This window comes from Leptodactylus fuscus, chromosome 6 (genome assembly GCF_031893055.1).
Source record: "Leptodactylus fuscus isolate aLepFus1 chromosome 6, aLepFus1.hap2, whole genome shotgun sequence".
Taxonomy (NCBI): domain Eukaryota; kingdom Metazoa; phylum Chordata; class Amphibia; order Anura; family Leptodactylidae; genus Leptodactylus; species Leptodactylus fuscus.
The window spans coordinates 18,311,395-18,337,384 of record NC_134270.1 but is presented as its reverse complement, the minus strand read 5'-3'; the positions used below and the strand labels follow the sequence as shown (position 1 = coordinate 18,337,384).

General features: G+C 42.0%; 2 protein-coding genes across 2 annotated transcripts in view; both read right to left on the bottom strand.

Moving 5' to 3' along the window:
- Window positions 1-25,990, bottom strand: part of LOC142210374 (uncharacterized) — a 437,305-nt gene that overhangs the window by 406,114 nt on the left and 5,201 nt on the right. The gene's annotated exons all lie outside the window — the stretch shown is intronic.
- The window catches only part of LOC142210357 (uncharacterized), a 341,635-nt gene continuing 322,755 nt past the window's right edge, over window positions 7,111-25,990 (bottom strand). Inside the window, exon 7 of the mRNA XM_075279457.1 lies at window positions 7,111-8,705. Coding sequence (XP_075135558.1) covers window positions 7,537-8,705 — 1,169 coding nt within the window. The 3' untranslated portion in view covers window positions 7,111-7,536. The remainder of the gene's footprint in view (window positions 8,706-25,990) is intronic.

Sequence of the window (25,990 nt, the reverse complement as noted above, 5' to 3'; positions counted from 1 at the left end):
CAACATTTTGATTTTAAAAGTAAAATTTTAGGAAAATTCTGATAATCTGGAATTTTGAGACGTCCATCCAATAATCCGGAATATAGTGTGAAATTGTGTTAAACATGTATTTTAGTCAATGAGTGGTCACAATGTGTTAGATTATGTGAATCGTGAAATGAATGGTTGAAAAATGTTGATGTAATGAAGAGGTGCCAGAAAGTGGCATGAAACAGGAGGTTTAAGTATGTTGCCTAAGTTTAGGATGTCAAAGAGATGGAACTTGGAATGTTGAAACATAAAGTGATGTGATAATATGCACATAATAGGATGGGTATCGGATTTTAGGGTGAAGCAAGTGGAAAGGATTGTGCAAGAAAGTGAACATAGGTTGGCATAAGCTGATTGAAACCAGGATTGTCCCCATTGTAGGAAAACTGTTATTAAAACTTAGAAACTCAGTAAGGTGTCCGAATTTGAAAACGTGTGTGTGTATGTTGATTGATAAAAAACATAGAACAGATTATCTTTGTAATGATGTTTTGGTTTTAGGAAAAAGGAAAAAAAAAAGAGAGAAAAATTCCTTTGTGTCTATACTAAGAGAATTAGAAGTCACTCCCATACCTGCTGTGTAATGTTCTGTGTGTATGATTGTGTTGTGTGAACAGGAGATTGATTTGATCCCTCAGTTAATGTTTCTGCTTTCTTTGCTGATATATATATGTGTTCTGAATATGTACCTAACCTTATTGTATTGATATTATGAGATTGTACAAATGTGTTTCTGTTTCTTTAAGAGAGATTGCTGAAGTCTGTAGTCCTACACAAGACACAGCTATGAGATACAGGGGGGGGGGGGAATACCCAGCCGCAGCTATGAGTGGGATAGGCAGCTATGTGAGCTGCAGTATGATAAGATAATACTGGCTCTTCTTGTATTGTCTAGCTTTGACCTTGCAGAGACTCCTGTGCCCCGTCAGACATGTATCTCTCTCACAGAACATGAAGTACTTTTGGAAAAAAAAAAAAAAAAAGGTCCAGTCCACGTACATTAAGTTATGTTAAAGTTAATTTCTCTGACAAGTCACATTTGCTTGCTGCATTAGAAGGTTTTTGTTTTGTTTTTGTTTTTTTGTTTTTTTTCCAGGGGGGAAAGACAGCACAGCCATTGTTGTTTGTTTTCCAGCACGCCCCATCCTATTTGTTACCGTTGGCAGCTGCACCTATTCTTTCATTAGGGGTGACCATCTTTAGTATCCCAGTCCCTAGCCTCTTTCAGCCCTCACCCCACCTGTCTGTTAGGTCTTCGTGTTTAGAGAGCCAGAAGTTGTCGGGGCCAAGCTTAGCTTGGGAACAGCTGACCAACACCCGCAGGCAGGGCCTAGTCAGCCAGTAGCGCCAGGGAGAGTTTTCCTACCCCATTCCCATAGAGGTGCATGCAGCATTCAGTATATGGTTGTTTGGGCAATGTTATCAATATCTTCAAAGGGGGGGGGGGTGAAGAAGCCTAGGAAGAAGCCTAAGATAACTTAAGAAAATTTTGCTGATATGAATCTATTGATAACTTTTTTGATTGAGCTCTATTATAGATGGTCTTATATTTGGGAAGGATGGTGAATCCTGCATCAGATATGCCACAGTCACCGTATATGAGGTAAACCAAGCGTAAGGAGACCTATTATGGGACTCCACGGGTCTCAGATGAACTTGAAGCCATCGCTTGAACATGGTACAATGTCTGAGGGTAGGTGGTTGATATAGTAGAATTATGGTCCGATCTGGAGGGCAAGAACTTTTGTGTGATGGAGACCCTACGGTTGCTCATAGGTTGGTATAGTCAGAAGTCATGGCACACACCAAGGCTGATAGGAAAGAAAGTAGAGGTAGCATGTGGGCAGACACTGCCATTAGCCCAGCTGCATAGGCCTAGGGGACATGTTTTACTGATAAGATCCGAACCTTTTAGCTCTCTTTTCAGGTTTTATGACACTGATCTGATGCACCAAAGATGGTCCAGGAGGAGAGGAGACTTGGAAAGAGGATGTACAAGTCCTGGTGTCCGGTGGTAAGAGAGTATGTAATGAGAACATCGTTCCCACTTATGGCATAAGCAGCTTCTTACTAAGTGTACTGTTTAGGAGTAGCCATGTGTGACCTGGTGAGCGGAGGATGGGCAGCTGCAGGATTTAGCATCACTATAGTCAGATATATATGTGAGCCCGCATGGCATGTGCTAGGCCAGAGAGCCAGGCCTGAAGCCCTTGTACCTGTTCCAGAGATTGCAGGTTGAGTATATACAGTGAGACGGTATGAGTACGTGCTTGTGTGTAGTTGTCTCCCTTCAGGATGGCTTGGGGCACATCTGGTGAGGAAAAACCATCACAAACAGTCCGTGTACAAAGTCCACTAGTTCTGGGGCAGACGTGTCTACGCGTGTCATTATTGGTTACCTGAATCTATTGTCCATTTGAAAAGAGGAAAATTGATATTTAGCCCTGTTTTTGGATTGTATTTTTTATAAACGTTCCAGATGTAATATGTTGTGCTGACTGACTATGTGACGAATCATCAAAGACATATGATTAATGTATATTCTCGAGTTTTTCCCTTTTTCCCTCCAGATCCTAAGTCAGTGGAAGGAACTTATAAACTAAAACCCAAAGATTGGATGGTGATAAAGAGATATATTAGATTCGATGGTCACTTCCGGTTCCTCTTGATAACCAGTACAGCTGTGAGATTATAAGGAAAACCTTAAACCTTTGCCCACTTGATGATGTTCTTAAAAATAAATAGGACAATAAACTGTTAGAGGATATGGGCCTTGAGAAGAGAAAATGTGAAGACTGTTGGATCCATCTGAACTTATACTCCTGTTATGTTTCTATAGTTATTATATTCATATTGCTTATAGGTCTGACAATAGTCAATGTATATGCTTTTTATAAGATCTGAAGGGTACTTCCTTACAGTCTGGTAGTGAGAGATAGGGACAGACATCCCACCCTGCATTCCCTTTGTCTGGAGCTGTTTCAAGGGGGGACTATTAAGGTCATGTGTATATACATGCTGGTAACTATACCTGCTTTACTGCCAATGAAACATCTGGAGTCAAACTAGGCATATTTGGCTCTGACTTCTGCATGGAAAACTCTACCACACCCTCCTCCTCTCTCCAAAACCGACTAGCTATAGATATGATCACAGCAGAAAGAGGTGGAGTCTGCTCCATGATTGGTGAAGAATGTTGTACTCACATTCCAGATAACACTGTGTAGAAATTTCAGGGAAAGAAAAATATAATTTAGGGGGGAATGTGAAGGTAGACCATGTCCATTCTTATTTTTATACATGCTTTATACTGCTTAAGAAATTATATTTTTCTTTGTGCAACGTTTATACATTAAGATGGCGCCTGTATCCAGTACCGCACCCAGATGCTGACGCACACGATCGTCATGTGGTTTACAAGAAAGACAGTATCATTTCCCGGGAAATCGAAAGCTAAGAAGATGTTGAAATTTAACAGCCAATGACTGATCGCCAGTGTATTCGGATACAAGACGTATATGCTTACAGCCTGCCTTTTTCTTATCTTTCTTGCATTCCTGTATAAAAACTGTAACTTCCTCAATAAACCTCAGTTCTGTGTGAATAGGCATCACGCTCATTGCATGGACTGAGATTGAAACTGCATCAATGTCAGTGTTTATCTTTGTCAGCGCGCACATGCATGATTGATTTGGAGCAGGTGACTGACCACTGTAAGTGACCCGTATTCTGACGGGGGTTCTCCCTCAACAGTCCATTCTGCTGCAGGAACCATTGCATCATCCAGTAGCATGCACTCTATTACAGGCAGTCAAGGTTCCACCACCCTCAGTTGAAGGAAGCTGCGTGTCCTTCCTTCATTTGCTGGTCATGATGCTCCTGCTCCTCCATCTCCTAATCAGTCATTGTATCAGCAATCGATCAGGGAATCTATATCTAAGAGACAACCGTATGCGTGCACTCATTCAATGGTGCAGAAACTGAACTTGCTCCTGTCCAAGTTGCTACGGTTACTCCCTTTCCATTTGGTGGACTCTGCACCTTTCAGATAACTGATGGCTTGCACTGAGGTGGAGAGTTGCAAGCTGTCATTTCTTTGCCAGAAAGGCAGTACCAGTCATGCACAAACATGTAGAACAGAAGATGGGCCAGTCCTTGAGCCTGTTGGTGTCTGCCAAAGTGCAGCTGCTGGCGCCTACTCACACTGCTGTCACCTCTGCACTCTGCCAGTGGTTGACTGTATAACCTCCTAAGGCTGCTGCCGTCTCCTCTTTCTGTCACTGGGCACTGTATGGTCTCCTAAGGCTGTTGCTACCTCCACATTATATCACCTTGCCACTTGAGGGCCTACTTGCACTGCTGCCACCTCCACTAGGTGGCTCTATGGCCTCCTCATGCTACCTCCATCTCCTCACTGGGTCACCGTATGACCTCCTCAAGCTGATGCCGCCTCCCAATTCTGTCACTGAGCATTGCATGGCCTCCTAAGATTGCTGCTACCTCCACAATATATCATTTTGCCACTCTGTGGCCTCCTTTTGCTGTTGCTACCTCAACAATATGTCACTATGACGCCCTCTCCACTCTGTCAGGGGAGCTCTACTTGTATAAGCTTTTACTAGAACAGGTTTTGTAGATATCTGTGTGGAATCAGCAGACGAGGGTGTCAAAGGTGTGCGCTTTTTAACGATACTTGGGTCTCTGCACAACTGTTTATACCTGGCACTAGCATGTAAGGCTGAGTTCACACTTGAGTTATTTGGTCAGTTTTGGCCCTAGAACAGGCCAAATAAGTGAGGTGTGCCACGGTTCTAAAAGCGAAGCCTGTCATGTGCGTGTCATACTCACTCACTGTATTGTTTGACTACCACAGCAGACTCCCCATGTGTGTTACTGCAAGGCACAGTATTCTATACCACTATATACATTCACATACATGATACACATTCCTACGGACAGATATGTCCATGTTGGCTGTGGACCATTGGAGTTCCTTCAGTATTATTGTTGGTATCTTTTTTTTTTTTTTTTTTGGATATCTGGCCTCCTAGCTTGTTCTGTGGAATTTGCTGGCTGACCTTCTGTTGGCAGGCTTGTAGTTGTCCTATAGTCTTTCCATTTTTTTAATAAAGAATTTAATGGTGCCTTGTGGAATGTTCAACATTTGGGACAGATATTTTTTTGTTAACCAAACCCTGATATACTTCCCCATAATTTTGTTTCTAACCTGTTTAAACTCCACGTTCCTTGCGTAGTAGTAGCAGAATCAAGGGCCTTCAAGAACAGATGTATCTGTAGTGACATCATATGGCACATCTGAGTGTTGCTAAAGGGGAGTTTGTTCCCTACACAATGTGTGCTATACACACTACGTACTTCTAGTATTACATGTCAAAGCAAACTCTATAATCTGCCTCTGCAGTCCCTGCCTATATTATATTGTAGTGAAAGTGAGGCCTAACCGGAGCAGGCGGATCATCGTTGCCAACAACACACTCATTATATGGCGCCCCAGTGAGCTGCTGAGATGCCGGAACAATCACGGGCACAGCGTGAAGAATGAGTTCAGCGGCAGGCCAGCTTCACAGCTGCCGAAACGCTGGAGCAGGTGGATCATCAACGCCAACAACATTCTCATTATATGGCATCCCAGCAAGCTGCTGAGATGCCGGAACGATCTCAGGCATGGCGTGAAGAACAAGTTCTGCAGCAGGACAGCTTGAGAGCTGCCGAAACGCTGGAGCAGGCAAACCATCGACGGCAGCAATTTGCTGAATATAGGCGGAACATCAACGCCAACAACACGCAGACGAAGTCACAGGCAGAGGCTAGTATGTCTTATATAAGATAAGTGTCTCATGCCCAGCTATCAAGAAACATATTCAACTATACATTGTACATCAATGTGACCGAACACCTGGAAGACTTGAGTTATAACAAGGTTATGTCTCATTATTTGTACAATCAGGACAGAATGAATCATGTATGAAGAGTTTATGACTTGCCAGTGTATGTCTGTCAACTTAATTTTTATTAATAGTTACATTACAAGAGAATGTCAAGAATATTTCCAATAAAGTAATAGAATCCATGTCTACGATAAGAATGCCAACCGTTGAGACATGAGCTGAAAGAAAATAATATTAATAGAAAGAACAACTTGATCATTCACTTCTCACGTAACACAATATTTCCTTCTGTCAAATTGACCTAAGTTATAACATGATACTCAATTATTATATTGAGCGGAGGATAAAGAGGACAACAGTAAGGTATCTGCCTTCATATATATATTGGAATAATGGAACGATCCTGAGACTGTGTTATAAAAACTTTAGTGCTAAAAAGCACTTCTATGTTTGGTCATTTATCCATTTTTCTTTTTCCCAGAATTAATATCATATTAAGCAGTTTTTCAATAACACACAGTGTATAGAAAATACGGATCTTTGGGGCTGAGCACAGTGGCTCACTGGTTAGCACTGCATCATTGCATCACTTGAGTCCTGGGTTCGAATCCTGCCAAAGACAACATCTGCAAGGAGTTTGTATGTTCTCCCCGTGTTTACATCAATTTCCTCCCATACTGACAGAGCAAAATGTAGCTTATGCGCCGTGTATGGGGCACTCAATCTACGTTAAAGAAATAAATATATGGAACTTCCCATATATAAATATAAAAGTTACCCGTATATACTCGAGTATAAGCTGAGGCCCCTAATTTTACCACAAAAAACTGGGAAAACTTATTGACTCGAGTATAAGCCCGGGGGGGAGGGGAATGCAGCAGCTACTGGAAAATTTCAAAAATTTAAATGGTCGGAGTTTTTGGGTGTAGTAGATGCTGGGAAAGGGGAGGGGGTGTTTTGGTTGTCTGTCTGCCCCTTCCCTGAGCTTGAGGACTGTTTATTCTTCCCCCACTTGGAATTCAGTCTGGCTGAATATAGGGTATCTGCAGTTCTCCTTTTAACCCCTTCCTGAAGGAACAGGAGCACTGCAGATACCCTATATTCAGTAGACCGGGCACTGTCAGACACAGGGATACCTAATGTGTATGTGTTTCACAGTAATTTTCTACTTTTATATGTATTCTAGAGAAATGAGGGATTTAGAACTTTTATTTTTTTATCTTTTTTTTTTTAAAAAAAATTTCACTGTTTTATGGGAGTTTCTATACATTAACATTGTGGCTGGTGATAGACCCCCCCCCTTAAAAAAAAAAATATTTTCTTTTTTTTTGCTGACTCGAGTATAAGCCGAGGGGGGCTTTTTCAGCACAAAAACTGGGCAGAAAAATTCAGCTTATACTCGAGTATATACTGTCATGTCACTACATGTAGTAATTCTATATACCGTCATGTTACACCAGAAGTATGGGTTTGACTAACATACTCCAAGACCTGCCAGCACTTCAAGGATACAGTGCTAACCATTGAGCCACTATACTGCCTGTCATGAATTGTTTCCACATTATGAACACAAAAATGGCTTTTCACATAATTGATTTCACATATGGATTCTCCCCGTGTGAATTTTCTGATGTCTAACAACACTTTTTTTATCTCTATAACATTTCCCACATTCTGAACATGAATATGGCTTCTCACTTGTGTGACTTTTTTGATGTGTAACAAGAACTGATTTCTGATAAAAACATTTCCCACATTGTGAACATGAAAATGGCTTCTCCCCTGTGTGCGTTCTCTGATGTATAACAAGATCCGATTTCTTGAGAAAACATTTTCCACATTCTGAACACGAAAATGGCTTCTCTCCTGTGTGAGTTCTCTGATGTAAAACAAGATCTGATTTTTGATAAAAACCTTTCCTACATTCGGAACATGAAAATGGCTTTTCCCCTGTGTGAGTTCTTAAATGCTTAACAAGCTCTGATTTTTGTGTAAAAACTTTCCCACATTCTGAACATAAAAATGGTTTCTCCCCTGTGTGACGTCTCTGGTGTATGACTAGATCTGATTTCTGCAAAAAACCTTTCCCACATTCTGAACATGAATATGGCTTCTCCCCTGTGTGACTTCTCTTGTGTACAGTAAGATCTGATTTCCTGGTAAAACATCTATCACATTCTGAGCATGAAAATGGCCTCTCTCCCGTGTGACTTTTCTCATGTTTAAGAAGATATGCTTTCAGTTTAAAACATTTCCCACATTCTGAACATGAAAATAACATATCCCTCGTGTGAATACTCTCATGTTGAGCCAGATATGTTTTATCTGAAAAACCTTTGCCACATTCTGAACATACAAACGGCTTCTCCCCTGTGTGCATTCTCTGGTGTTTAAGAAGAAATGAATGTTTGTTAAAGCATTTACCACAATCTGAACATGAATATGGCTTCTCCTCGGTGTGACGTCTCTCGTGTTTAACAACATATGATTTGTCTGTAAAACCTTTACCACATAGTGAGCATGAATATGGCTTCTCTGTGTGAATTCTGTGATGTAAAACCCTCCTTTTTCTGTTTTCGTTTTGCATCAGTGAGTCAGAAGATCGGACCTGTATAGAAGGATCAGATGATAGATCTTGGCATGGAATGGCTGAGGGTATATCTGGGATAATGACATGTTCTTCATATGTATCTTGTGTGATACCACCATCATCTGCTTTATAATCTGAAGATATTAGATGTCCCTCTGAGCTCCTGGTACAGTCATCTGCGAAAAAGGATATAAATATTAGAACCTTATTATATTGATGTTTTATACCATTTCCATATAAAATATACTGTACAAGGTGTGTAGCTCATATATTACATGTGGGTAAAAATAATGAAGGACATTGTTTATTACATTGGTGAACTCCGGTGATAACTTTCATGCTTCAACTTGACCAAAGGAGTGAGAGAACCCAAACTAAAGTATCAAAGATTCAAGAATGTCAGAGAACCTAGGAATCTTTCAAAAGATGACTACAAAACGGAGAAATACAGAGGACAGGAACCAGCTGTTCTCTAGACACGCTATCAGGAATTTTCATTTTTGGCTTGGCCTTCCAAACACCATAACTTATTTATCGTGACTTAATGTTTGCGGGACAAATTGTACATCATAATGGTACTACTTATTATTCATATTCATTTTGGGGAATGTCTGATGTTTTGATCACGTCTTTTCCAAATATTTATGAGAGGCGAAAATACAGCGGATTTTTTTTCCTGCTACAGTGTTCACCATATGGGAAAAATATTTTTAGACATTTGTAGTCTGGGCATTTTCAGACGCAGAGATGTGTCATTTTGTTTGTTTTTGTTTATTTGGGTGCATTCGCGCTGAGTATACGCTCAGCTCATTCTGAACATAAAACACGTTCAGAATGAGCACGTACAAAGCAGATCCCATTCATTTCATTTTATTGAACCTGGAATCTGCTACTACATAGCTATTAAGGATGGTCATAGACCAGCCTCAATATTTATATTTATATTCATATACACTCACCGGCCACTTTATTAGGTACACCTGTCCAACTTCTCGTTAACACTTAATTTCTAATCAGCCAATCACATGGCGGCAACTCAGTGCATTTAGGCATGTAGACATGGTCAAGACAATCTCCTGCAGTTCAAACCGAGCATCAGTATGGGGAAGAAAGGTGATTTGAGTGCCTTTGAACGTGGTATGGTTGTTGGTGCCAGAAGGGCTGGTCTGAGTATTTCAGAAACTGCTGATCTACTGGGATTTTCATGCACAACCATCTCTAGGGTTTACAGAGAATGGTCCGAAAAAGAAAAAGCATCCAGTGAGCGGCAGTTCTGTGGGCGGAAATGCGTTGTTGATGCCAGAGGTCAGAGGAGAATGGCCAGACTGGTTCGAGCTGATAGAAAGGCAACAGTGACTCAAATAGCCACCCGTTACAACCAAGGTAGCCAGAAGAGCATCTCTGAACGCACAGTACATCGAACTTTGAGGCAGATGGGCTACAGCAGCAGAAGACCACACCGGGTGCCACTCCTTTCAGCTAAGAACAGGAAACTAAGGCTACAATTTGCACAAGCTCATCGAAATTGGACAATTGAAGATTGGAAAAACGTTGCCTGGTCTGATGAGTCTCGATTTCTGCTGCGACATTCGGATGGTAGGGTCAGAATTTGGCGTCAACAACATGAAAGCATGGATCCATCCTGCCTTGTATCAACGGTTCAGGCTGGTGGTGGTGGTGCCATAGTCTGGGGAATATTTTCTTGGCACTCTTTGGGCCCCTTGGTACCAATTGAGCATCGTTGCAACGCCAAAGCCTACCTGAGTATTGTTGCTGACCATGTCCATCCCTTTATGACCACAATGTACCCAACATCTGATGGCTACTTTCAGCAGGATAATGCGCCATGTCATAAAGCTGGAATCATCTCAGACTGGTTTCTTGAACATGACAATGAGTTCACTGTACTCCAATGGCTTCCACAGTCACCAGATCTCAATCCAATAGAGCATCTTTGGGATGTGGTGGAACGGGAGATTCGCATCATGGATGTGCAGCCGACAAATCTGCGGCAACTGTGTGATGCCATCATGTCAATATGGACCAAAATCTCTGAGGAATGCTTCCAGCACCTTGTTGAATCTATGCCGCGAAGAATTGAGGCAGTTCTGAAGGCAAAAGGGGGTCCAACCCGTTACTAGCATGGTGTACCTAATAAAGTGGCCGGTGAGTGTATATGTATATAAAGATTATATATGAATTATATATTATATATGAAAATTACAACAGAATAGTCAAAACACAATGTGAACAAACCCCTTTTTAGTGGTCACTACTCACCTGGGAGGGCACCTGTAGGAATGTCCTTCTTACACTCCTCATCACCCCTCACATATGTCTCCGGAACCTTAATAATGTTCAGATCTTCACCCAGATACAGAAGCTGTGAAACAAATATTGCAAAAGTCACCAAATGGAGAAGTCACATGAAATATTTTTTAGGAGAAGAAAAGATCATTCATTATCAAAACCACCAAAAGTGACAGCAGGAGTTATCTGACCAAATAGCTGAAGGTCTCCTGAATAAATCCACCATGTTGGATCCTTATTCCAACCAGCAGCCTCCATAGCCAGAAAACTATGAGAAGACTCAGACAACATGTCATGTCTATGGTCAGCTTTATCCTGCCATCTTCACCTTTTCATTACACAAGTAGAAAACATCTAATACTGTGGGATAAAATCAGACTGACCACGAGACCTTCACAGGCCTTCTACAGGGCAGAGGAAGATTTCATGTCACCTTATCTCCATCCACCTGATCATCCTGGAGGACATTTTCTTCCTTACAGTCCTGTGGTAGAAGAGGACTGGGACATCTCTCCGGTGATGTTCTCTTACTGGATGGAACTGGAGGAAACACATACAGGGACTGAATTCATTCTTTCCATACAGATAATGAGAGGCCGTGTGTATTTAGTCATGTCTATTACCTGCTGATGTGAGGGGCTGCTGATCCTCCATCATCACCTCCTTGTACACATCTTTGTGTCCTTCTAAATACTCCCACTCCTCCATGGAGAAATAGACAGTGACATCCTGACACCTTATAGGAACCTGACAACACAATGATACAGTCATCACCAGATCCCTTCATAGCACTCCTGTATAATGTCCCAGCATTCCCAGCAGTGTCACCTCTCCAGTCAGCAGCTCAATCATCTTGTTGGTGAGTTCTAGGATCTTCTGTCCATTGATCTCCTCCTGTATCAGCGAGTGAAGTGGAGGCCCCGGGATTGGGCTCAGGGTTCTCCCCCATCCTTCAGATACAGGAGTCTGACAGCACCCACTAGAGGTCTTCTTCACTACTGTGTAATCCTGTTATGGAGAGTCACATTAATAAATATCACTACATCCATTCCCAGAGTCCCTCACCTCTCCAGTCATATCATCTGTAGGGTTGAGCGATCGTGTTCGGAAAAGATCAGATTCCGATCGGTGATTATTTCCCACAGTGCTTTGCTACTTGCCAAGCATTGTGGGAAAAGGTAACAATGTTAGCCTTCACACTGAGTATACGCTCCGCTCATTCTGAGCGAAGTGTATACTCAGTGTGAAGGCTTGCTGCGGTTCCATAGGAATGAATGGAAGGAGCCGGCACACAGCCTTAACCCCTTGCACGCCAGCTGCGTCCATTCATTCTAATGGGAGACTAGTTAACATCTCTAGTAGCTTATTAACTTGCAGAGATGGCTGGCCTGGTGCCCGGTGTTCTTGGTCTTCTTCGACTCGCTGCCCCCTCCTCCCAGGTTAGTGTTAAGGAGCTAGGAAGAAGGCGGGGCTTGTGGCTTAGGAGAGTGTGGGCGGGTACAGGGCAAGGAGACGTGATGTCTTCCCTCCCAGTACCCGCCCACACTCTCCTAACCCACCCACACTCTCCTAACCTGGGAGGCAGGGGGCAGCGAGGCGAAGAAGAACGAGAACACCGGGCACCGGACCAGCCATCTCTTAAGGTAAGTGGACACCAGAGGCAACTAAGTAGCCAGAGAATTAAAAAAAAATCCTCTGGCTACTTAGTGATTAAAAAAATCACTACACAGCGTGGACTCTAACAATTAAAGCGTTCAATTTTTAGATTCCATGCCGTATAGTGAATAGGATTGTTTTTAAAATCCAATCTCTGATTAGTAAAAAAAATCCCATTGACATGCATTGGGATCGGAATTGGGATCAAGATCGGGTTCGAATGAAAAATGATCGGAAATCGGATTTCAAAATCGATCCTGAAAAGTCAAGATCGGCTCAACCCTAATCATCTGTTATTACTATAGATAAGAATGATGTAATGTGACATCATCAGAATCTCTCACCTCTCCAGTAAGCTGGTACAGGATCTCTAAGGTGAAATGTAATATACTTTCAGCCATCTTGTTCCTGCCTCGATCCATCCTTGATGGGTCAATTACAAATATTGTGTTATGAGTCCAAGATGTCCACAGAGAAGATCTTATATTGTAGGCGCCTGGATTTAAAAAAATATAATTTTCTTCCTTACAGTCCTGTGGTAGAAGAGGACTGGGACATCTCTCCGGTGATGTTCTCTTACTGGATGGAACTGGAGGAAACACATACAGGGACTGAATTCATTCTTTCCATACAGATAATGAGAGGCCGTGTGTATTTAGTCATGTCTATTACCTGCTGATGTGAGGGGCGGCTGATCCTCCATCATCACCTCCTTGTACACATCTTTGTGTCCTTCTAAATACTCCCACTCCTCCATGGAGAAATAGACAGTGACATCCTGACACCTTATAGGAACCTGACAACACAATGATACAGTCATCACCAGATCCCTTCATAGCGCTCCTGTATAATGTCTAGAGACAAGCTGACCTCTCAAGAATAGTTTAGTTTCACATGATTCTTAGGCCTCCTAAGAGCCTATTTATCCAATTTCTAGCTCTTCAAGGCAAATATAACTGAAGTTATGTCAAAATGAACATCACTTGTATGTCTATTGAAAAATGGATGGTAAGCAGAGCATACAAACTCCAAATTTAACCATACACTGCACTGACTATCATTTTTACACATTTTAAAACACTCCAAAAATTACTCTGTTTTGGAGGGAAAAGGTACATGGTGGTTATATTGTAATGGTTTGTAGAAAAATTAGGCCGTTTTGATGTTTTATACACAAATTTATGGCGGAGAGCCTGGTTGAAAAGTGATCAATATTTGCCTTTTAAATAAAAAGCCACAAAAAATGATCCCTTTATGGGAGCAGAATCTCGCACCAACATTGAACTGGCATTGGAAGGAACAATGGTGGTGTTGTTTGTTAAAATTTGTTTTTATTATGTTAGCAGTGTGCACTACCAACTATAGAATTTCAAGAAAAATTGGGGGCACACTATCAGCTTGCTTGGTCCGCCAGCTTAAAAACCTACAACATCTTCTGAAATGGAAAGGATTCTTTATTTTGTCCATGAAAACAATACTTGGGAGGCAGAAAAGAACCTGGATTATCCTGCCACTTATCCCTGTATGGGAGTAAATGCCACATAAATATAAAAAGATTTGTCCCATATGGTAAACTCTGTAGCATGAAAAACAATCGGAATGGCTAAACTGGCATTTTTTCGCCACTTTGACTCACCCCCAAAAAATGAAATAAAAAGTGATGAAAACATCATACATTCTCCAACATGGTATCAATAAAAACTGCATATTGTCCTGCAAAAAACCAAATCCCTACAGAGCTCCGTACACTGAATAAAAGTGACAGGTGTCAGAATATGGTAATTCAAAGAAATCTTTTTTTTCTTCAAAATTTAGACTTTTTTGTAAAGTTATTAAAACATGAAAAACCTATATTAATTTGGTGTCACCCTGAATGTACCGAACTGCAGAATAAAGCTAACAGCATTTTTACCACGCAGTGGAAGCCGTAAAAACAAAACCCGTAAGAAAATGGAGGTATTGCATTATTTTTTTCAATTCTACCAAATGCACGAAGACAAATACACAAAAATGAAAAAAGGTCTCTGTCATGTATGGGTTAAAGACTTTGTATAGAGATGAAACTGCTCTATTGCACAACAGCCTTAAACAAGAATAGATTATGGACAATCACAGGTTTAACTGTCCTATCTGAGTGTCTGCAATTCTGCATTAGGGCAGAAATGCAGCTTTCTCAAGCTCAAACAGCTGCAGCCATGCTCTCACTCCAATTGAATTGCTATTTTTGTGGATTAATTAAAAACAAAACAATCTGGACTATTCGGCTTCAATACAGGTTGTGACAAAGTGGTTCACTTATCTCTAACAATCTCCCAGCATTCCCAGCAGTGTCACCTCTCCAGTCAGCAGCTCAATCATCTTGTTGATGAGTTCTAGGATCTTCTGTCCATTGATCTCCTCATGTATCAGGGAGTGAGGTGGAGGCCCTGGGATTGGGCTCAGGGTTCTCCCCCATCCTTCAGATACAGGAGCCTGACAGCGCCCACTAGAGGTCTTCTTCACTACTGTGTAATCCTGTTTATGGAGAGACACATTAATAAATCTCACTCCATCCATTCCCAGAGTCCCTCACCTCTCCAGTCATATCATCTGTTATTACTATAGATAAGAATGATGTAATGTGACATCATCAGAATCTCTCACCTCTCCAGTAAGCTGGTGCAGGATCTCTAGGGTCAGATTTATTATACTTTTTGCCATCTTGCCCCTCTTTATTTATATCTTTGACTGGTCAGTCAGGAAAATGTCCATAGACAGGATTCAGTTCTATAGGTATCAGAATTGAAAAAAAAAAATTGGAGTTACTGGGATAACAAGAGAAAAGGTGATTTTTCAGCCGCCTAAAACATTATCCTGGGAGAGGGAGTCCTGGTATTTTAGTTATCTATGCTGCTCTCTGCCTCCCAGTGACATACTGTTGTGTACTACAGTCACTATGGGACAGTACATTGCTGTAGAGATGTCCTTCACAGGGGAGTGGCCTGTTGAGGGGCGTGGCATATATAGAAAACGGTACAGTCACATAGAATCGAGTCACGCGATTATGACTGACTAAAATAAACAATTGCACCATTTTTATTTACATCATTTAGTGATCACTTTAAATATTTTTAGCGATACTGAACATACTGTATAAATTTCAAACTATAAGATGCACTTTCCCCCCCAAATTTGGAAGTAAAATGGGGGTACATCTTATAGTCCAAATGTGGACTATAAGAGGGGTGAAGGAGCGGAATTGCAGCATCGTATGCTCCTGAGGCCTCTGGTTTCCTGCAGTGCAGGTAGTGTGGCGATGCTGCGGGCCCCGGCAGCTAAAAGCCTCCCCAGCATCCGCCATTCTATTACAGAGGATGCCGCGTCTGTAAAGCTCTACTTCAGAGTGGTCTCTATAGCAACCAGGTCTCCGCTGTAACGTACAGCAGAGACACTGGGCTAATTCCCACGATCAGACACTGATCATGGACATTGGTACTTAAAGTCCCTTTCTCCCCCTAAAGTTTAAAAATATCCTCTGGGGCCGGTCCCCACTGGCCTCATACCTGTACAGTTGCAGGCCGGCTCCTGCCCAGCGAGGTCGCAGGACCCGACCTGTTCCTATGACAGCCGGGAGCCAACTGAAGGCTCCCAGGTCTGTCATAGCAATACGACCAGCCGCAATAGTAATGTACAGAATCTCCCACAGACGGCAATACACTTGTATAGCCATCTATAAGACTTGCAGTGAAATGATTGTAGGTTCACATCCCCTAGGCGAGGGCTAATAAAATAGTAAAAAAAAAAAAAAATAAGTTTAAAAAAAATAAAAAATAAAAACTTCTAAATCACCTCCTTTCTCCTTGCATATAAAAGTAGAAAACTTCTAAATCACCTCCTTTCTCCTTGCATATAAAAGTAGAAAATTACTGTGAAACACATACACATTAGGCTATATTCACATGGAATTTTTTGGCATCAGATTTTGACGTGGAATCCGCCTTAAAATCCACCTGCCAAAACGGTTCCCATTGACTTCAATCTAGTAGCAGAAAAAGAAACGAGACTACCTATCTTGACGTGGATTCCGCGGCTGACTCACTCACGGCGCGAGACTCGCTCCCAATTAGGCGCATTCATTTAGACCTAATCCGTAGTGGAACGCACTGCATCGGCATTCCGCCATGGCTAGCTGTGTGGTATGTTCACATGCGGAATCCATTTTCTGCCGTGTGAACATACCCTTAGCTATCCCTGTGTCCGAAAATGGACGGTCTACTAATATTTTTCCTGTACGGCGAATGTCAAAATCAAAAGTGCCAAACTGCCGGGGTTTTTTTCACGTGTTGCCTCTGATTTAAATAAAAGGTGATCTAAGCAATAGACAGCTGCAGGGACACCTGTCAATGTGGCCTTGCAGCTGTTGCAACACTACAACTGCTACAACAAAATTCTCCTCCAAAACACGCCTCACCATACAATCCTATGTAATCTGCTTGTAATTGTTTTCCGCTAGCGGAGAAAAGAATCGACGTATCCATTCTTCAGGCGGATTCCACCTGAAAAAAATCAATGCAAGTCCATAGGAGGCAGAAAATCTACCTCACGGTTTTTGGATGCGGAATTGACAAAAACTGCCCTCCAACACTGTGAGGCATTTTTAAGAAGATAATGCATGGCCGCATTCAAAAAATGTGCCAAAAACCGTCACACTAATTTTACTAAGCGGATTTTTCCTGACCAAAAAACTGTGAATTCAGCCTTATAGTCCGAAAAATATGGTATATATATATATATATATATATATATATATATACAGTCCTATGAAAAAGTTTGGGCACCCCTATTAATCTTAATCATTTTTTGTTCTAAATATTTTGGTGTTTGCAACAGCCATTTCAGTTTGATATATCTAATAACTGATGGACACAGTAATATTTCAGGATTGAAATGAGGTAATTTGACTGGTGCAAAAGTATGGGCACCTCAACAGAAAAGTGACATTAATATTTAGTAGATCCTCCTTTTGCAAAGATAACAGCCTCTAGTCGCCTCCTGTAGCTTTTAATCAGTTCCTGGATCCTGGATGAAGGTATTTTGGACCATTCCTCTTTACAAAACAATTCAAGTTCAGTTAAGTTTGATGGTGGCCGACCATGGACAGCCCGCTTCAGATCATCCCACAGATGTTCAATGATATTCAGGTCTGGGGACTGGGATGGCCATTCCAGAACATTGTAATTGTTCCTCTGCATGAATTCCTGAGTCGATTTGGAGCGGTGTTTTGGATCATTGTCTTGCTGAAATATCCATCCCCGGGGTAACTTCAACTTCGTCACTGATTCTTGAACATTATTCTGAAGAATCTGCTGATACTGAGTGGAATCCATGCGACCCTCAACTTTAACAAGATTCCCGGTGCCGGCATTGGCCACACAGCCCCAAAGCATGATGGAACCTCCACCAAATTTTACAGTGGGTAGCATGTGTTTTTCTTGTAATGCTGTTTTTTTTGGACGCCATGCATAATGCCTTTTTGTATGACCAAACAACTCAATCTTTGTTTCATCAGTCCACAGGAACTTCTTCCAAAATGAAGCTGGCTTGTCCAAATGTGCTTCTGCATACCTCAGGCGACTCTGTTTGTGGTGTGCTTGCAGAAACGGCTTCTTTCTCATCACTCTCCCATACAGCTTCTCCTTGTGCAAAGTGCGCTGTATTTTTGACCGATGCACAGTGACACCATCTGCAGCAAGATGATGCTGCAGCTCTTTGGAGGTGGTCTGTGGATTGTCCTTGACTGTTCTCACCATTCTTCTTCTCTGCCTTTCTGATATTTTTCTTGGCCTGACACTTCTGGACTTAACAAGAACTGTCCCTGTGGTCTTCCATTTCCTTACTATGTTCCTCACAGTGGAAACTGACAAGTTAAATCTCTGAGACAACTTTTTGTATCCTTCCCCTGAACAACTATGTTGGACAATCTTTGTTTTCAGATCATTTGAGAGTTGTTTTGAGTAGCCCATGATGCCACTCTTCAGAGGAGATTCAAATAGGAGAACAACTTGCAATTGGCCACCTTAAATACCTTTTCTCATGATTGGATACACCTGGCTATGAAATTCAAAGCTCAGTGAGGTTACAAAACCAATTTTGTGCTTCAGTAAGTCAGTAAAAAGTAGTTAGGAGTATTCAAATCAATAAAATGATAAGGGTGCCCATACTTTTGCACCAGTCAAATTTTGGTTTAATGCATATTGCACATTTTCTGTTAGTACAATAAACCTCATTTCAATCCTGAAATATTACTGTGTCCATCAGTTATTAGATATATCAAACTGAAATGGCTGCTGCAAACACCAAAATATTTAGAACTAAAAATGATTAAGATTAATAGGGGTGCCCAAACCTTTTCATAGGACTGTATATATATATATATATATATATATATATATATATATATATATATATATATGCTAGCTTTTACCCGCGACTTCTTCTGCGGTGATTTGAGAATTGGGCGGACACAGACGTGTGAAACTGTAAAAGTGCTTTAAAAAGTTTGGTGGGCTAGCAAATGTGATGTGATGTGTTATATTGTGTATGTCGTGATACAGACAATGTGATGTATTGTATTGTGTATGTCGTGATACAGACAATGTGATGTGTTGTATTGTGTATGTCGTGATACAGACAATGTGATGTGTTGTATTGTGTATGTCGTGATACAGACAATGTGATGTGTTGTATTGTCAGACAATGTGATGTGTTGTATTGTGTCAGACAATGTGATGTGTTGTATTGTGTATGTCGTGATACAGACAATGTGATGTGTTATATAGTGGAAAGCTATATGAAAAATGTGAGCGAGTAGAGTGAGGGCTACTCCTGAGGAGACAGTAAGGAGTGTGCAGGCAGGAAATGCCAGGCAGTGTGTGTGAGTCTATAGCTGGGGCTAGGAGTCCTGCTTTTGTGAGTCTCCTGCTAGGAAGCCATGTTGTTTAGTGGCACCAAAAGTAGCCTGTGACTCAATCCTAAGGGAAAACTATGTTTGTGGAAAATTGCACGCAAATCCGTCCAGGCGTTTTAGCGTGATTGAGGAACAAACATCCAAACTCACAAACATCCAAACTTTCACACTTATAATATTAGTAGGATATATATATATATATATATATATATATATATATATATACACACTCACCGGCCACTTTATTAGGTACACCATGCTAGTAACGGGTTGAACCCCCTTTTGCCTTCAGAACTGCCTCAATTCTTCGTGGCATAGATTCAACAAGGTGCTGGAAGCATTCCTCAGAGATTTTGGTCCATATTGACATGATGACAGCACACAGTTGCCGCAGATTTGTTGGCTGCACATCCATGATGCGAATCTCCCGTTCCACCACATCCCAAAGATGCTCTATTGGATTGAGATCTGGTGACTGTGGAGGCCATTGGAGTACAGTGAACTCATTGTCATGTTCAAGAAACCAGTCTGAGATGATTCCAGCTTTATGACATGGAGCATTATCCTGCTGAAAGTAGCCATCAGATGTTGGGTACATTGTGGTCATAAAGGGATGGACATGGTCAGCAACAATACTCAGGTAGGCTTTGGCGTTGCAACGATGCTCAATTGGTACCAAGGGGCCCAAAGAGTGCCAAGAAAATATTCCCCACACCATGACACCACCACCACCAGCCTGAACCGTTGATACAAGGCAGGATGGATCCATGCTTTCATGTTGTTGACGCCAAATTTTGACCCTACCATCTGAATGTCGCAGCAGAAATCGAGACTCATCAGACCAGGCAACGTTTTTCCAGTCTTCAATTGTCCAATTTCGATGAGCTTGTGCAAATTGTAGCCTCAGTTTCCTGTTCTTAGCTGAAAGGAGTGGCACCCGGTGTGGTCTTCTGCTGCTGTAGCCCATCTGCCTCAAAGTTGGACGTACTGTGCGTTCAGAGATGCTCTTCTGGCTACCTTGGTTGTAACGGGTGGCTATTTGAGTCACTGTTGCCTTTCTATCAGTTTGAACCAGTCTGGCCATTCTCCTCTGACCTCTGGCATCAACAACGCATTTCCGCCCCCCACAGAACTGCCACTCACTGGATGTTTTTTCTTTTTCGGACCATTCTCTGTAAACCCTAGAGATGGTTGTGCGTGAAAATCCCAGTAGATCAGCAGTTTCTGAAATACTCAGACCAGCCCTTCTGGCACCAACAACCATGCCACGTTCAAAGGCACTCAAATCACCTTTCTTCCCCATACTGATGCTCGGTTTGAACTGCAGGAGATTGTCTTGACCATGTCTACATGCCTAAATGCACTGAGTTGCCGCCATGTGATTGGCTGATTAGAAATTAAGTGTTAACGAGCAGTTGGACAGGTGTACCTAATAAAGTGGCCGGTGAGTGTATATATATATATATATATATATATATATATATATATATATATATATATACGCTCATTTAATAAAGAAATTGCTGAAACCTTATTTTAATAATTTATTAGTTACGTTTTCTCTCATACCAAGCTTTCTCATTCCTGGCATATGTATGATATATACAGAACATCTCTATAAACAAGTACATTATATGCTTAGGAAATAAAGTATTACGCAACTATGGAGATCTCTCTCTAAGCGATAGACTCAGAAGTAAAGGAAAATTCTATTAATGAAGGAGTTAATGATAATATGTTATATAATATATACACAAACATATACATAAACACACATACCTCCACCTGTACAGCTGTATACTACATGTCTGTTTGCTCTGGGACTACAGGACCTGTGGTGATATCATAGTCATGTGATCAGTCACATGATCAGTCACATATGGGAGGAGTCAAAAGATTGTTGTTGCACATGATGAGGCGTTACCGGGTTACATGCTCAGTGTATACAGGACTCTGCTGTGCTGGTTGTGGTCGGTGCTGGATGAGTTGAAGTGTACGTGTCAGGATCAGGATGTAGTTACAGTGTGGATGTAGCAGAGCTGTATGTGTATGATGTGTACGGAGCAGAGCTGTGTGTGTATGACGTGTACGGAGCAGAGCTGTGTGTGTATGACGTGTACGGAGCAGAGCTGTGTGTTTATGATGTGTACGGAGCAGAGCTGTGTGTTTATGATGTGTACGGAGCAGTGCTGTGTGTGTATGATGTGTACGGAGCAGAGCTGTGTGTGTATGACGTGTAAGGAGCAGAGCTGTGTGTGTATGATGTGTACGGAGCAGAGGTGTGTGTGTATGACGTGTAAGGAGCAGAGCTGTGTGTGTATGACGTGTACGGAGCAGAGCTGTGTGTGTATGATGTGTACGGAGCAGAGGTGTGTGTGTATGACGTGTAAGGAGCAGAGCTGTGTGTGTATGACGTGTACGGAGCAGAGCTGTGTGTGTATGACGTGTAAGGAGCAGAGCTGTGTTTGTATGACGTGTACAGAGCAGAGCTGTGTGTGTATGACATGTACGGAGCAGAGCTGTGTGTATATGACGTGTACGGAGCAGAGCTGTGTGTGTATGATGTGTACGGAGCAGAGCTGTGTGTATATGACGTGTACGGAGCAGAGCTGTGTGTGTATGACGTGTACAGAGCAGAGCTGTGTGTGTATGACATGTACGGAGCAGAGCTGTGTGTGTATGATGTATACGGAGCAGAGCTGTGTGTGTATGATGTGTACGGAGCAGAGCTGTGTGTGTATGATGTGTATGGAGCAGAGCTGTGTGTGTATGATGTATACGGAGCAGAGCTGTGTGTGTATGATGTGTACGGAGCAGTGCTGTGTGTGTATGATGTGTACGGAGCAGAGCTGTGTGTGTATGACGTGTAAGGAGCAGAGCTGTGTGTGTATGATGTGTACGGAGCAGAGGTGTGTGTGTATGACGTGTAAGGAGCAGAGCTGTGTGTGTATGACGTGTACGGAGCAGAGCTGTGTGTGTATGATGTGTACGGAGCAGAGGTGTGTGTGTATGACGTGTAAGGAGCAGAGCTGTGTGTGTATGACGTGTACGGAGCAGAGCTGTGTGTGTATGACGTGTAAGGAGCAGAGCTGTGTTTGTATGACGTGTACAGAGCAGAGCTGTGTGTGTATGACATGTACGGAGCAGAGCTGTGTGTATATGACGTGTACGGAGCAGAGCTGTGTGTGTATGATGTGTACGGAGCAGAGCTGTGTGTATATGACGTGTACGGAGCAGAGCTGTGTGTGTATGACGTGTACAGAGCAGAGCTGTGTGTGTATGACGTGTACGGAGCAGAGCTGTGTGTATATGACGTGTACGGAGCAGAGCTGTGTGTGTATGATGTGTACGGAGCAGAGCTGTGTGTGTATGATGTGTACGGAGCAGAGCTGTGTGTGTATGATGTGTACGGAGCAGAGCTGTGTGTGTATGATGTGTACGGAGCAGAGCTGTGTGTGTATGATGTGTACGGAGCAGAGCTGTGTGTGTATGATGTGTACGGAGCAGAGCTGTGTGTGTGTATGATGTGTATGGAGCAGTGCTGTGTGTGTATGATGAGTATGGATCAGTGCTGTGTGTATGACGTGTATGAAGCAGAGTCTATAATGTAGATGTCTGCCTCTCGATTTTATTTTTTTATGAGATGTGAAATGGTGAAAAAAATGACAATTTCTTCTGCACGTCATGACAACCAGACACTCAATGCCAAGATGGGGAAGTTCTGTTGCCTGTATCAGGAAGACAATCTCTTGGCAGTTGATTCCTGGTCCATCCCTTGGAGGTTCAGGCCTGCATATATAAATATATTAGCCTCTGCCCGTGACTTCGTCTGCGTGTTGTTGGAGTGGATGATCCGCCTATATTCAGCAAATTTCTGCAGTCGATGATTTGCTTGCTCCTGCGTTTCGGCAGCTCTTAAGCTGTCCTGCTGCTGAACTTGTTCCTCATGTGCCCATGATTATTACGGCATCTCAGCAGCTCGCTGGGACGCCATCTAATGAGCGTGTTGTTGGCATTGATAACCTGCCTGCTCCAGCGTTTCGGCAGCTGTCAAGCTGGCCTGCCGCTAAATTTGTTCCTTGCACAGTCCCCATGATTGTTCCGGCATCTAAGAGCTTGCTGTGACGCCATATAATGAATGTGTTGTTGGCGCCGATGATCTCCCTCAGCTTCACTTAAGGAGAACGCTGTTGACTTCTGGCTTCCTTCATAGCTGTCGTTGTATTAGAATTTTACAACAAATTAGATTTTCTTTTTCCCGATATATTTAAAATTAGCAAACTGCCAATATGGATTAAAGGTGTTTTCCCATCCAGTGTGTCAGCACTCTGCCTGGAGCAGATCAGATAATATGCAAATGCATGTGCCAAATTTTATTTCAAATCTGTTCAGCCGTTTTTGCGTGATTGAATAACAAACATCCAAACACACAAACTATCACATTCATAATATTAGTAGGATATTTCCTCCACTTTTTATGATACTGAAGGTATTGCTAAAAGTCAGGCAGGACCAAGCCATGGTAATTGCCAACTCTTTCAGATAAGTCAAGGAATTTATTGGAGGTTTCCACTTATCCAGAGTCTGGTCTCTCTCGGAAGAGACTCGCCATTATCTGAGGAGATTCAACCTGATAGCCTGGAGGTTGACCAGTCCCTATGGAGAGCTAGAGGACTTTCAGATGGCATCTTGAAAACCCTTGAGATAGAGCTGAGTCCACCAAGATAAGAGACATTTTCATGGATTGGTGCTCAAAGAAAGGAGGAAACAATACCAATCCTTATATTGCCAAATTACTCAACTTCTTACAGGACGGCTTGGGCAAAGGTCTTAGTCACGCCACTCTGAAGGTGCAAGTTGCAGCCCACTCAGCTTCTTTGGGCTGGCGTTTGTCACAGGATTCTCTAAATAAGAGGTTCCTGAAGGGACAATGAGAATGAGTATATCCAAAGCACTGGCTACTACACAGAATGCTACATAAATTAATAATAATAATAATAATACATTTTATTTATATAGCGCCAACATATTCCAAAAAAAATTCAAAAAAAGCAGCAATTCCTAGAACATCAGAATTGTAATATAATGTATAAGCACTGATGCACAAATATTAAAACTTAACTTTTATTATTTTATATTAATCCCTAAAAAATGCTCATCGGGTATTTTACCACAAGGCATTTATTAAAATTGGCCATATATCATAGCCATACCAGATTATATCAATATATAAAATGTAATCCCACAGGTTCAAACTGGGACCAATACTTCCCAAAAATTTTTTTCTCATAGCCATATAAAAGGTAAAAAAATGGTTTGATCTTACCCACTTTGATGACCATGCAGTATTATTCAGGACAGTACGGGCAGACTGACAGACCCTAGATATCCCTAGGCGGCTATCCCTCAATACCCCGTATATTGACTCCTGCCCTAACAAGCAGTCCCTGCTACGTACTTGGAATCAGGTTCAGCTGTGGACTGCCCTTGTTAGTGCGAGAATCAATATACGGGGTATTGAGGGACAGCCGCCTAGGGATATCTAGGGTCTGTCAGTCCGCCGGTGCTATCCTGAATAATACCCCATATTGTGCTGCTGTTAGAACTAAGGGAAAACAGATTAACAACATAATAAACAAGTGTATAGTGTAGAAAACACTATAGATAGGGTCATAGGAGCCTATCTATAAAACATAGTGTAGAATACTGTTAGGGCTCCTATCTATAAAACATAGTGTATGACACTGTCAGGGCTCCTAGGAACCTATCTATAAAACATAGTGTATGACACTGTCAGGGCTCCTAGGAACCTATCTATAAAACATAGTGTATAACACTGTCAGGGGTCCTAAGAACCTATCTATAAAACATAGGGTAGAATACTGTCAGGTCACCTAGGAACCTATCTATAAAACATAGTGTAGAATACTGTCAGGTCACCTAGGAACCTATCTATAACACGTAGTGTAGAAAATTGTCAGGGCTCCTAGATCCTATCTATAAAACATAGTGTAGAATACTCTTAGGGTTCCTAGAAACCTATCTATCCAATTTCTAGCTCTCTAATGCAAACACAGCTGAAGTTATGTCAATATGAAGGAGACATTATCATACTCAGGACTCTACTCAGACCCCAGAGAATAATAGGTGGAGGCCTACTGAGCAGGCATTAGAGGTAGTTCAGGCAGAGGTGCCATCTCTATTGTGCAGGCGTCTCCGAGTCAGTATAGTAAAAGAAAAGGAAGAGCCATTCTACTATAGAAGGTTAGTCTAGAATGGAAAACATGTAAGTATGATGGGATGGAGGGATGGGCTGAGTTAGTTATTTGGGAAGGGCTAGTATGGGGGGATAGCTATGGAGACAGGGAAGGGATGTAAGAAAGTAAGGGGGGAGGAGTGAGTGAGAGGATGGTAGTGTGAGAAAGCCTACAACTGACAGCAGGAAGCTACACCATATAAATAAATGTAGAAGATGCCAGGAGCTCCCAGAGAAATCCAGAAATCACTCAAAACTCTGCTAAAGGTATTTGGGTGCACTTGTTAAACCTT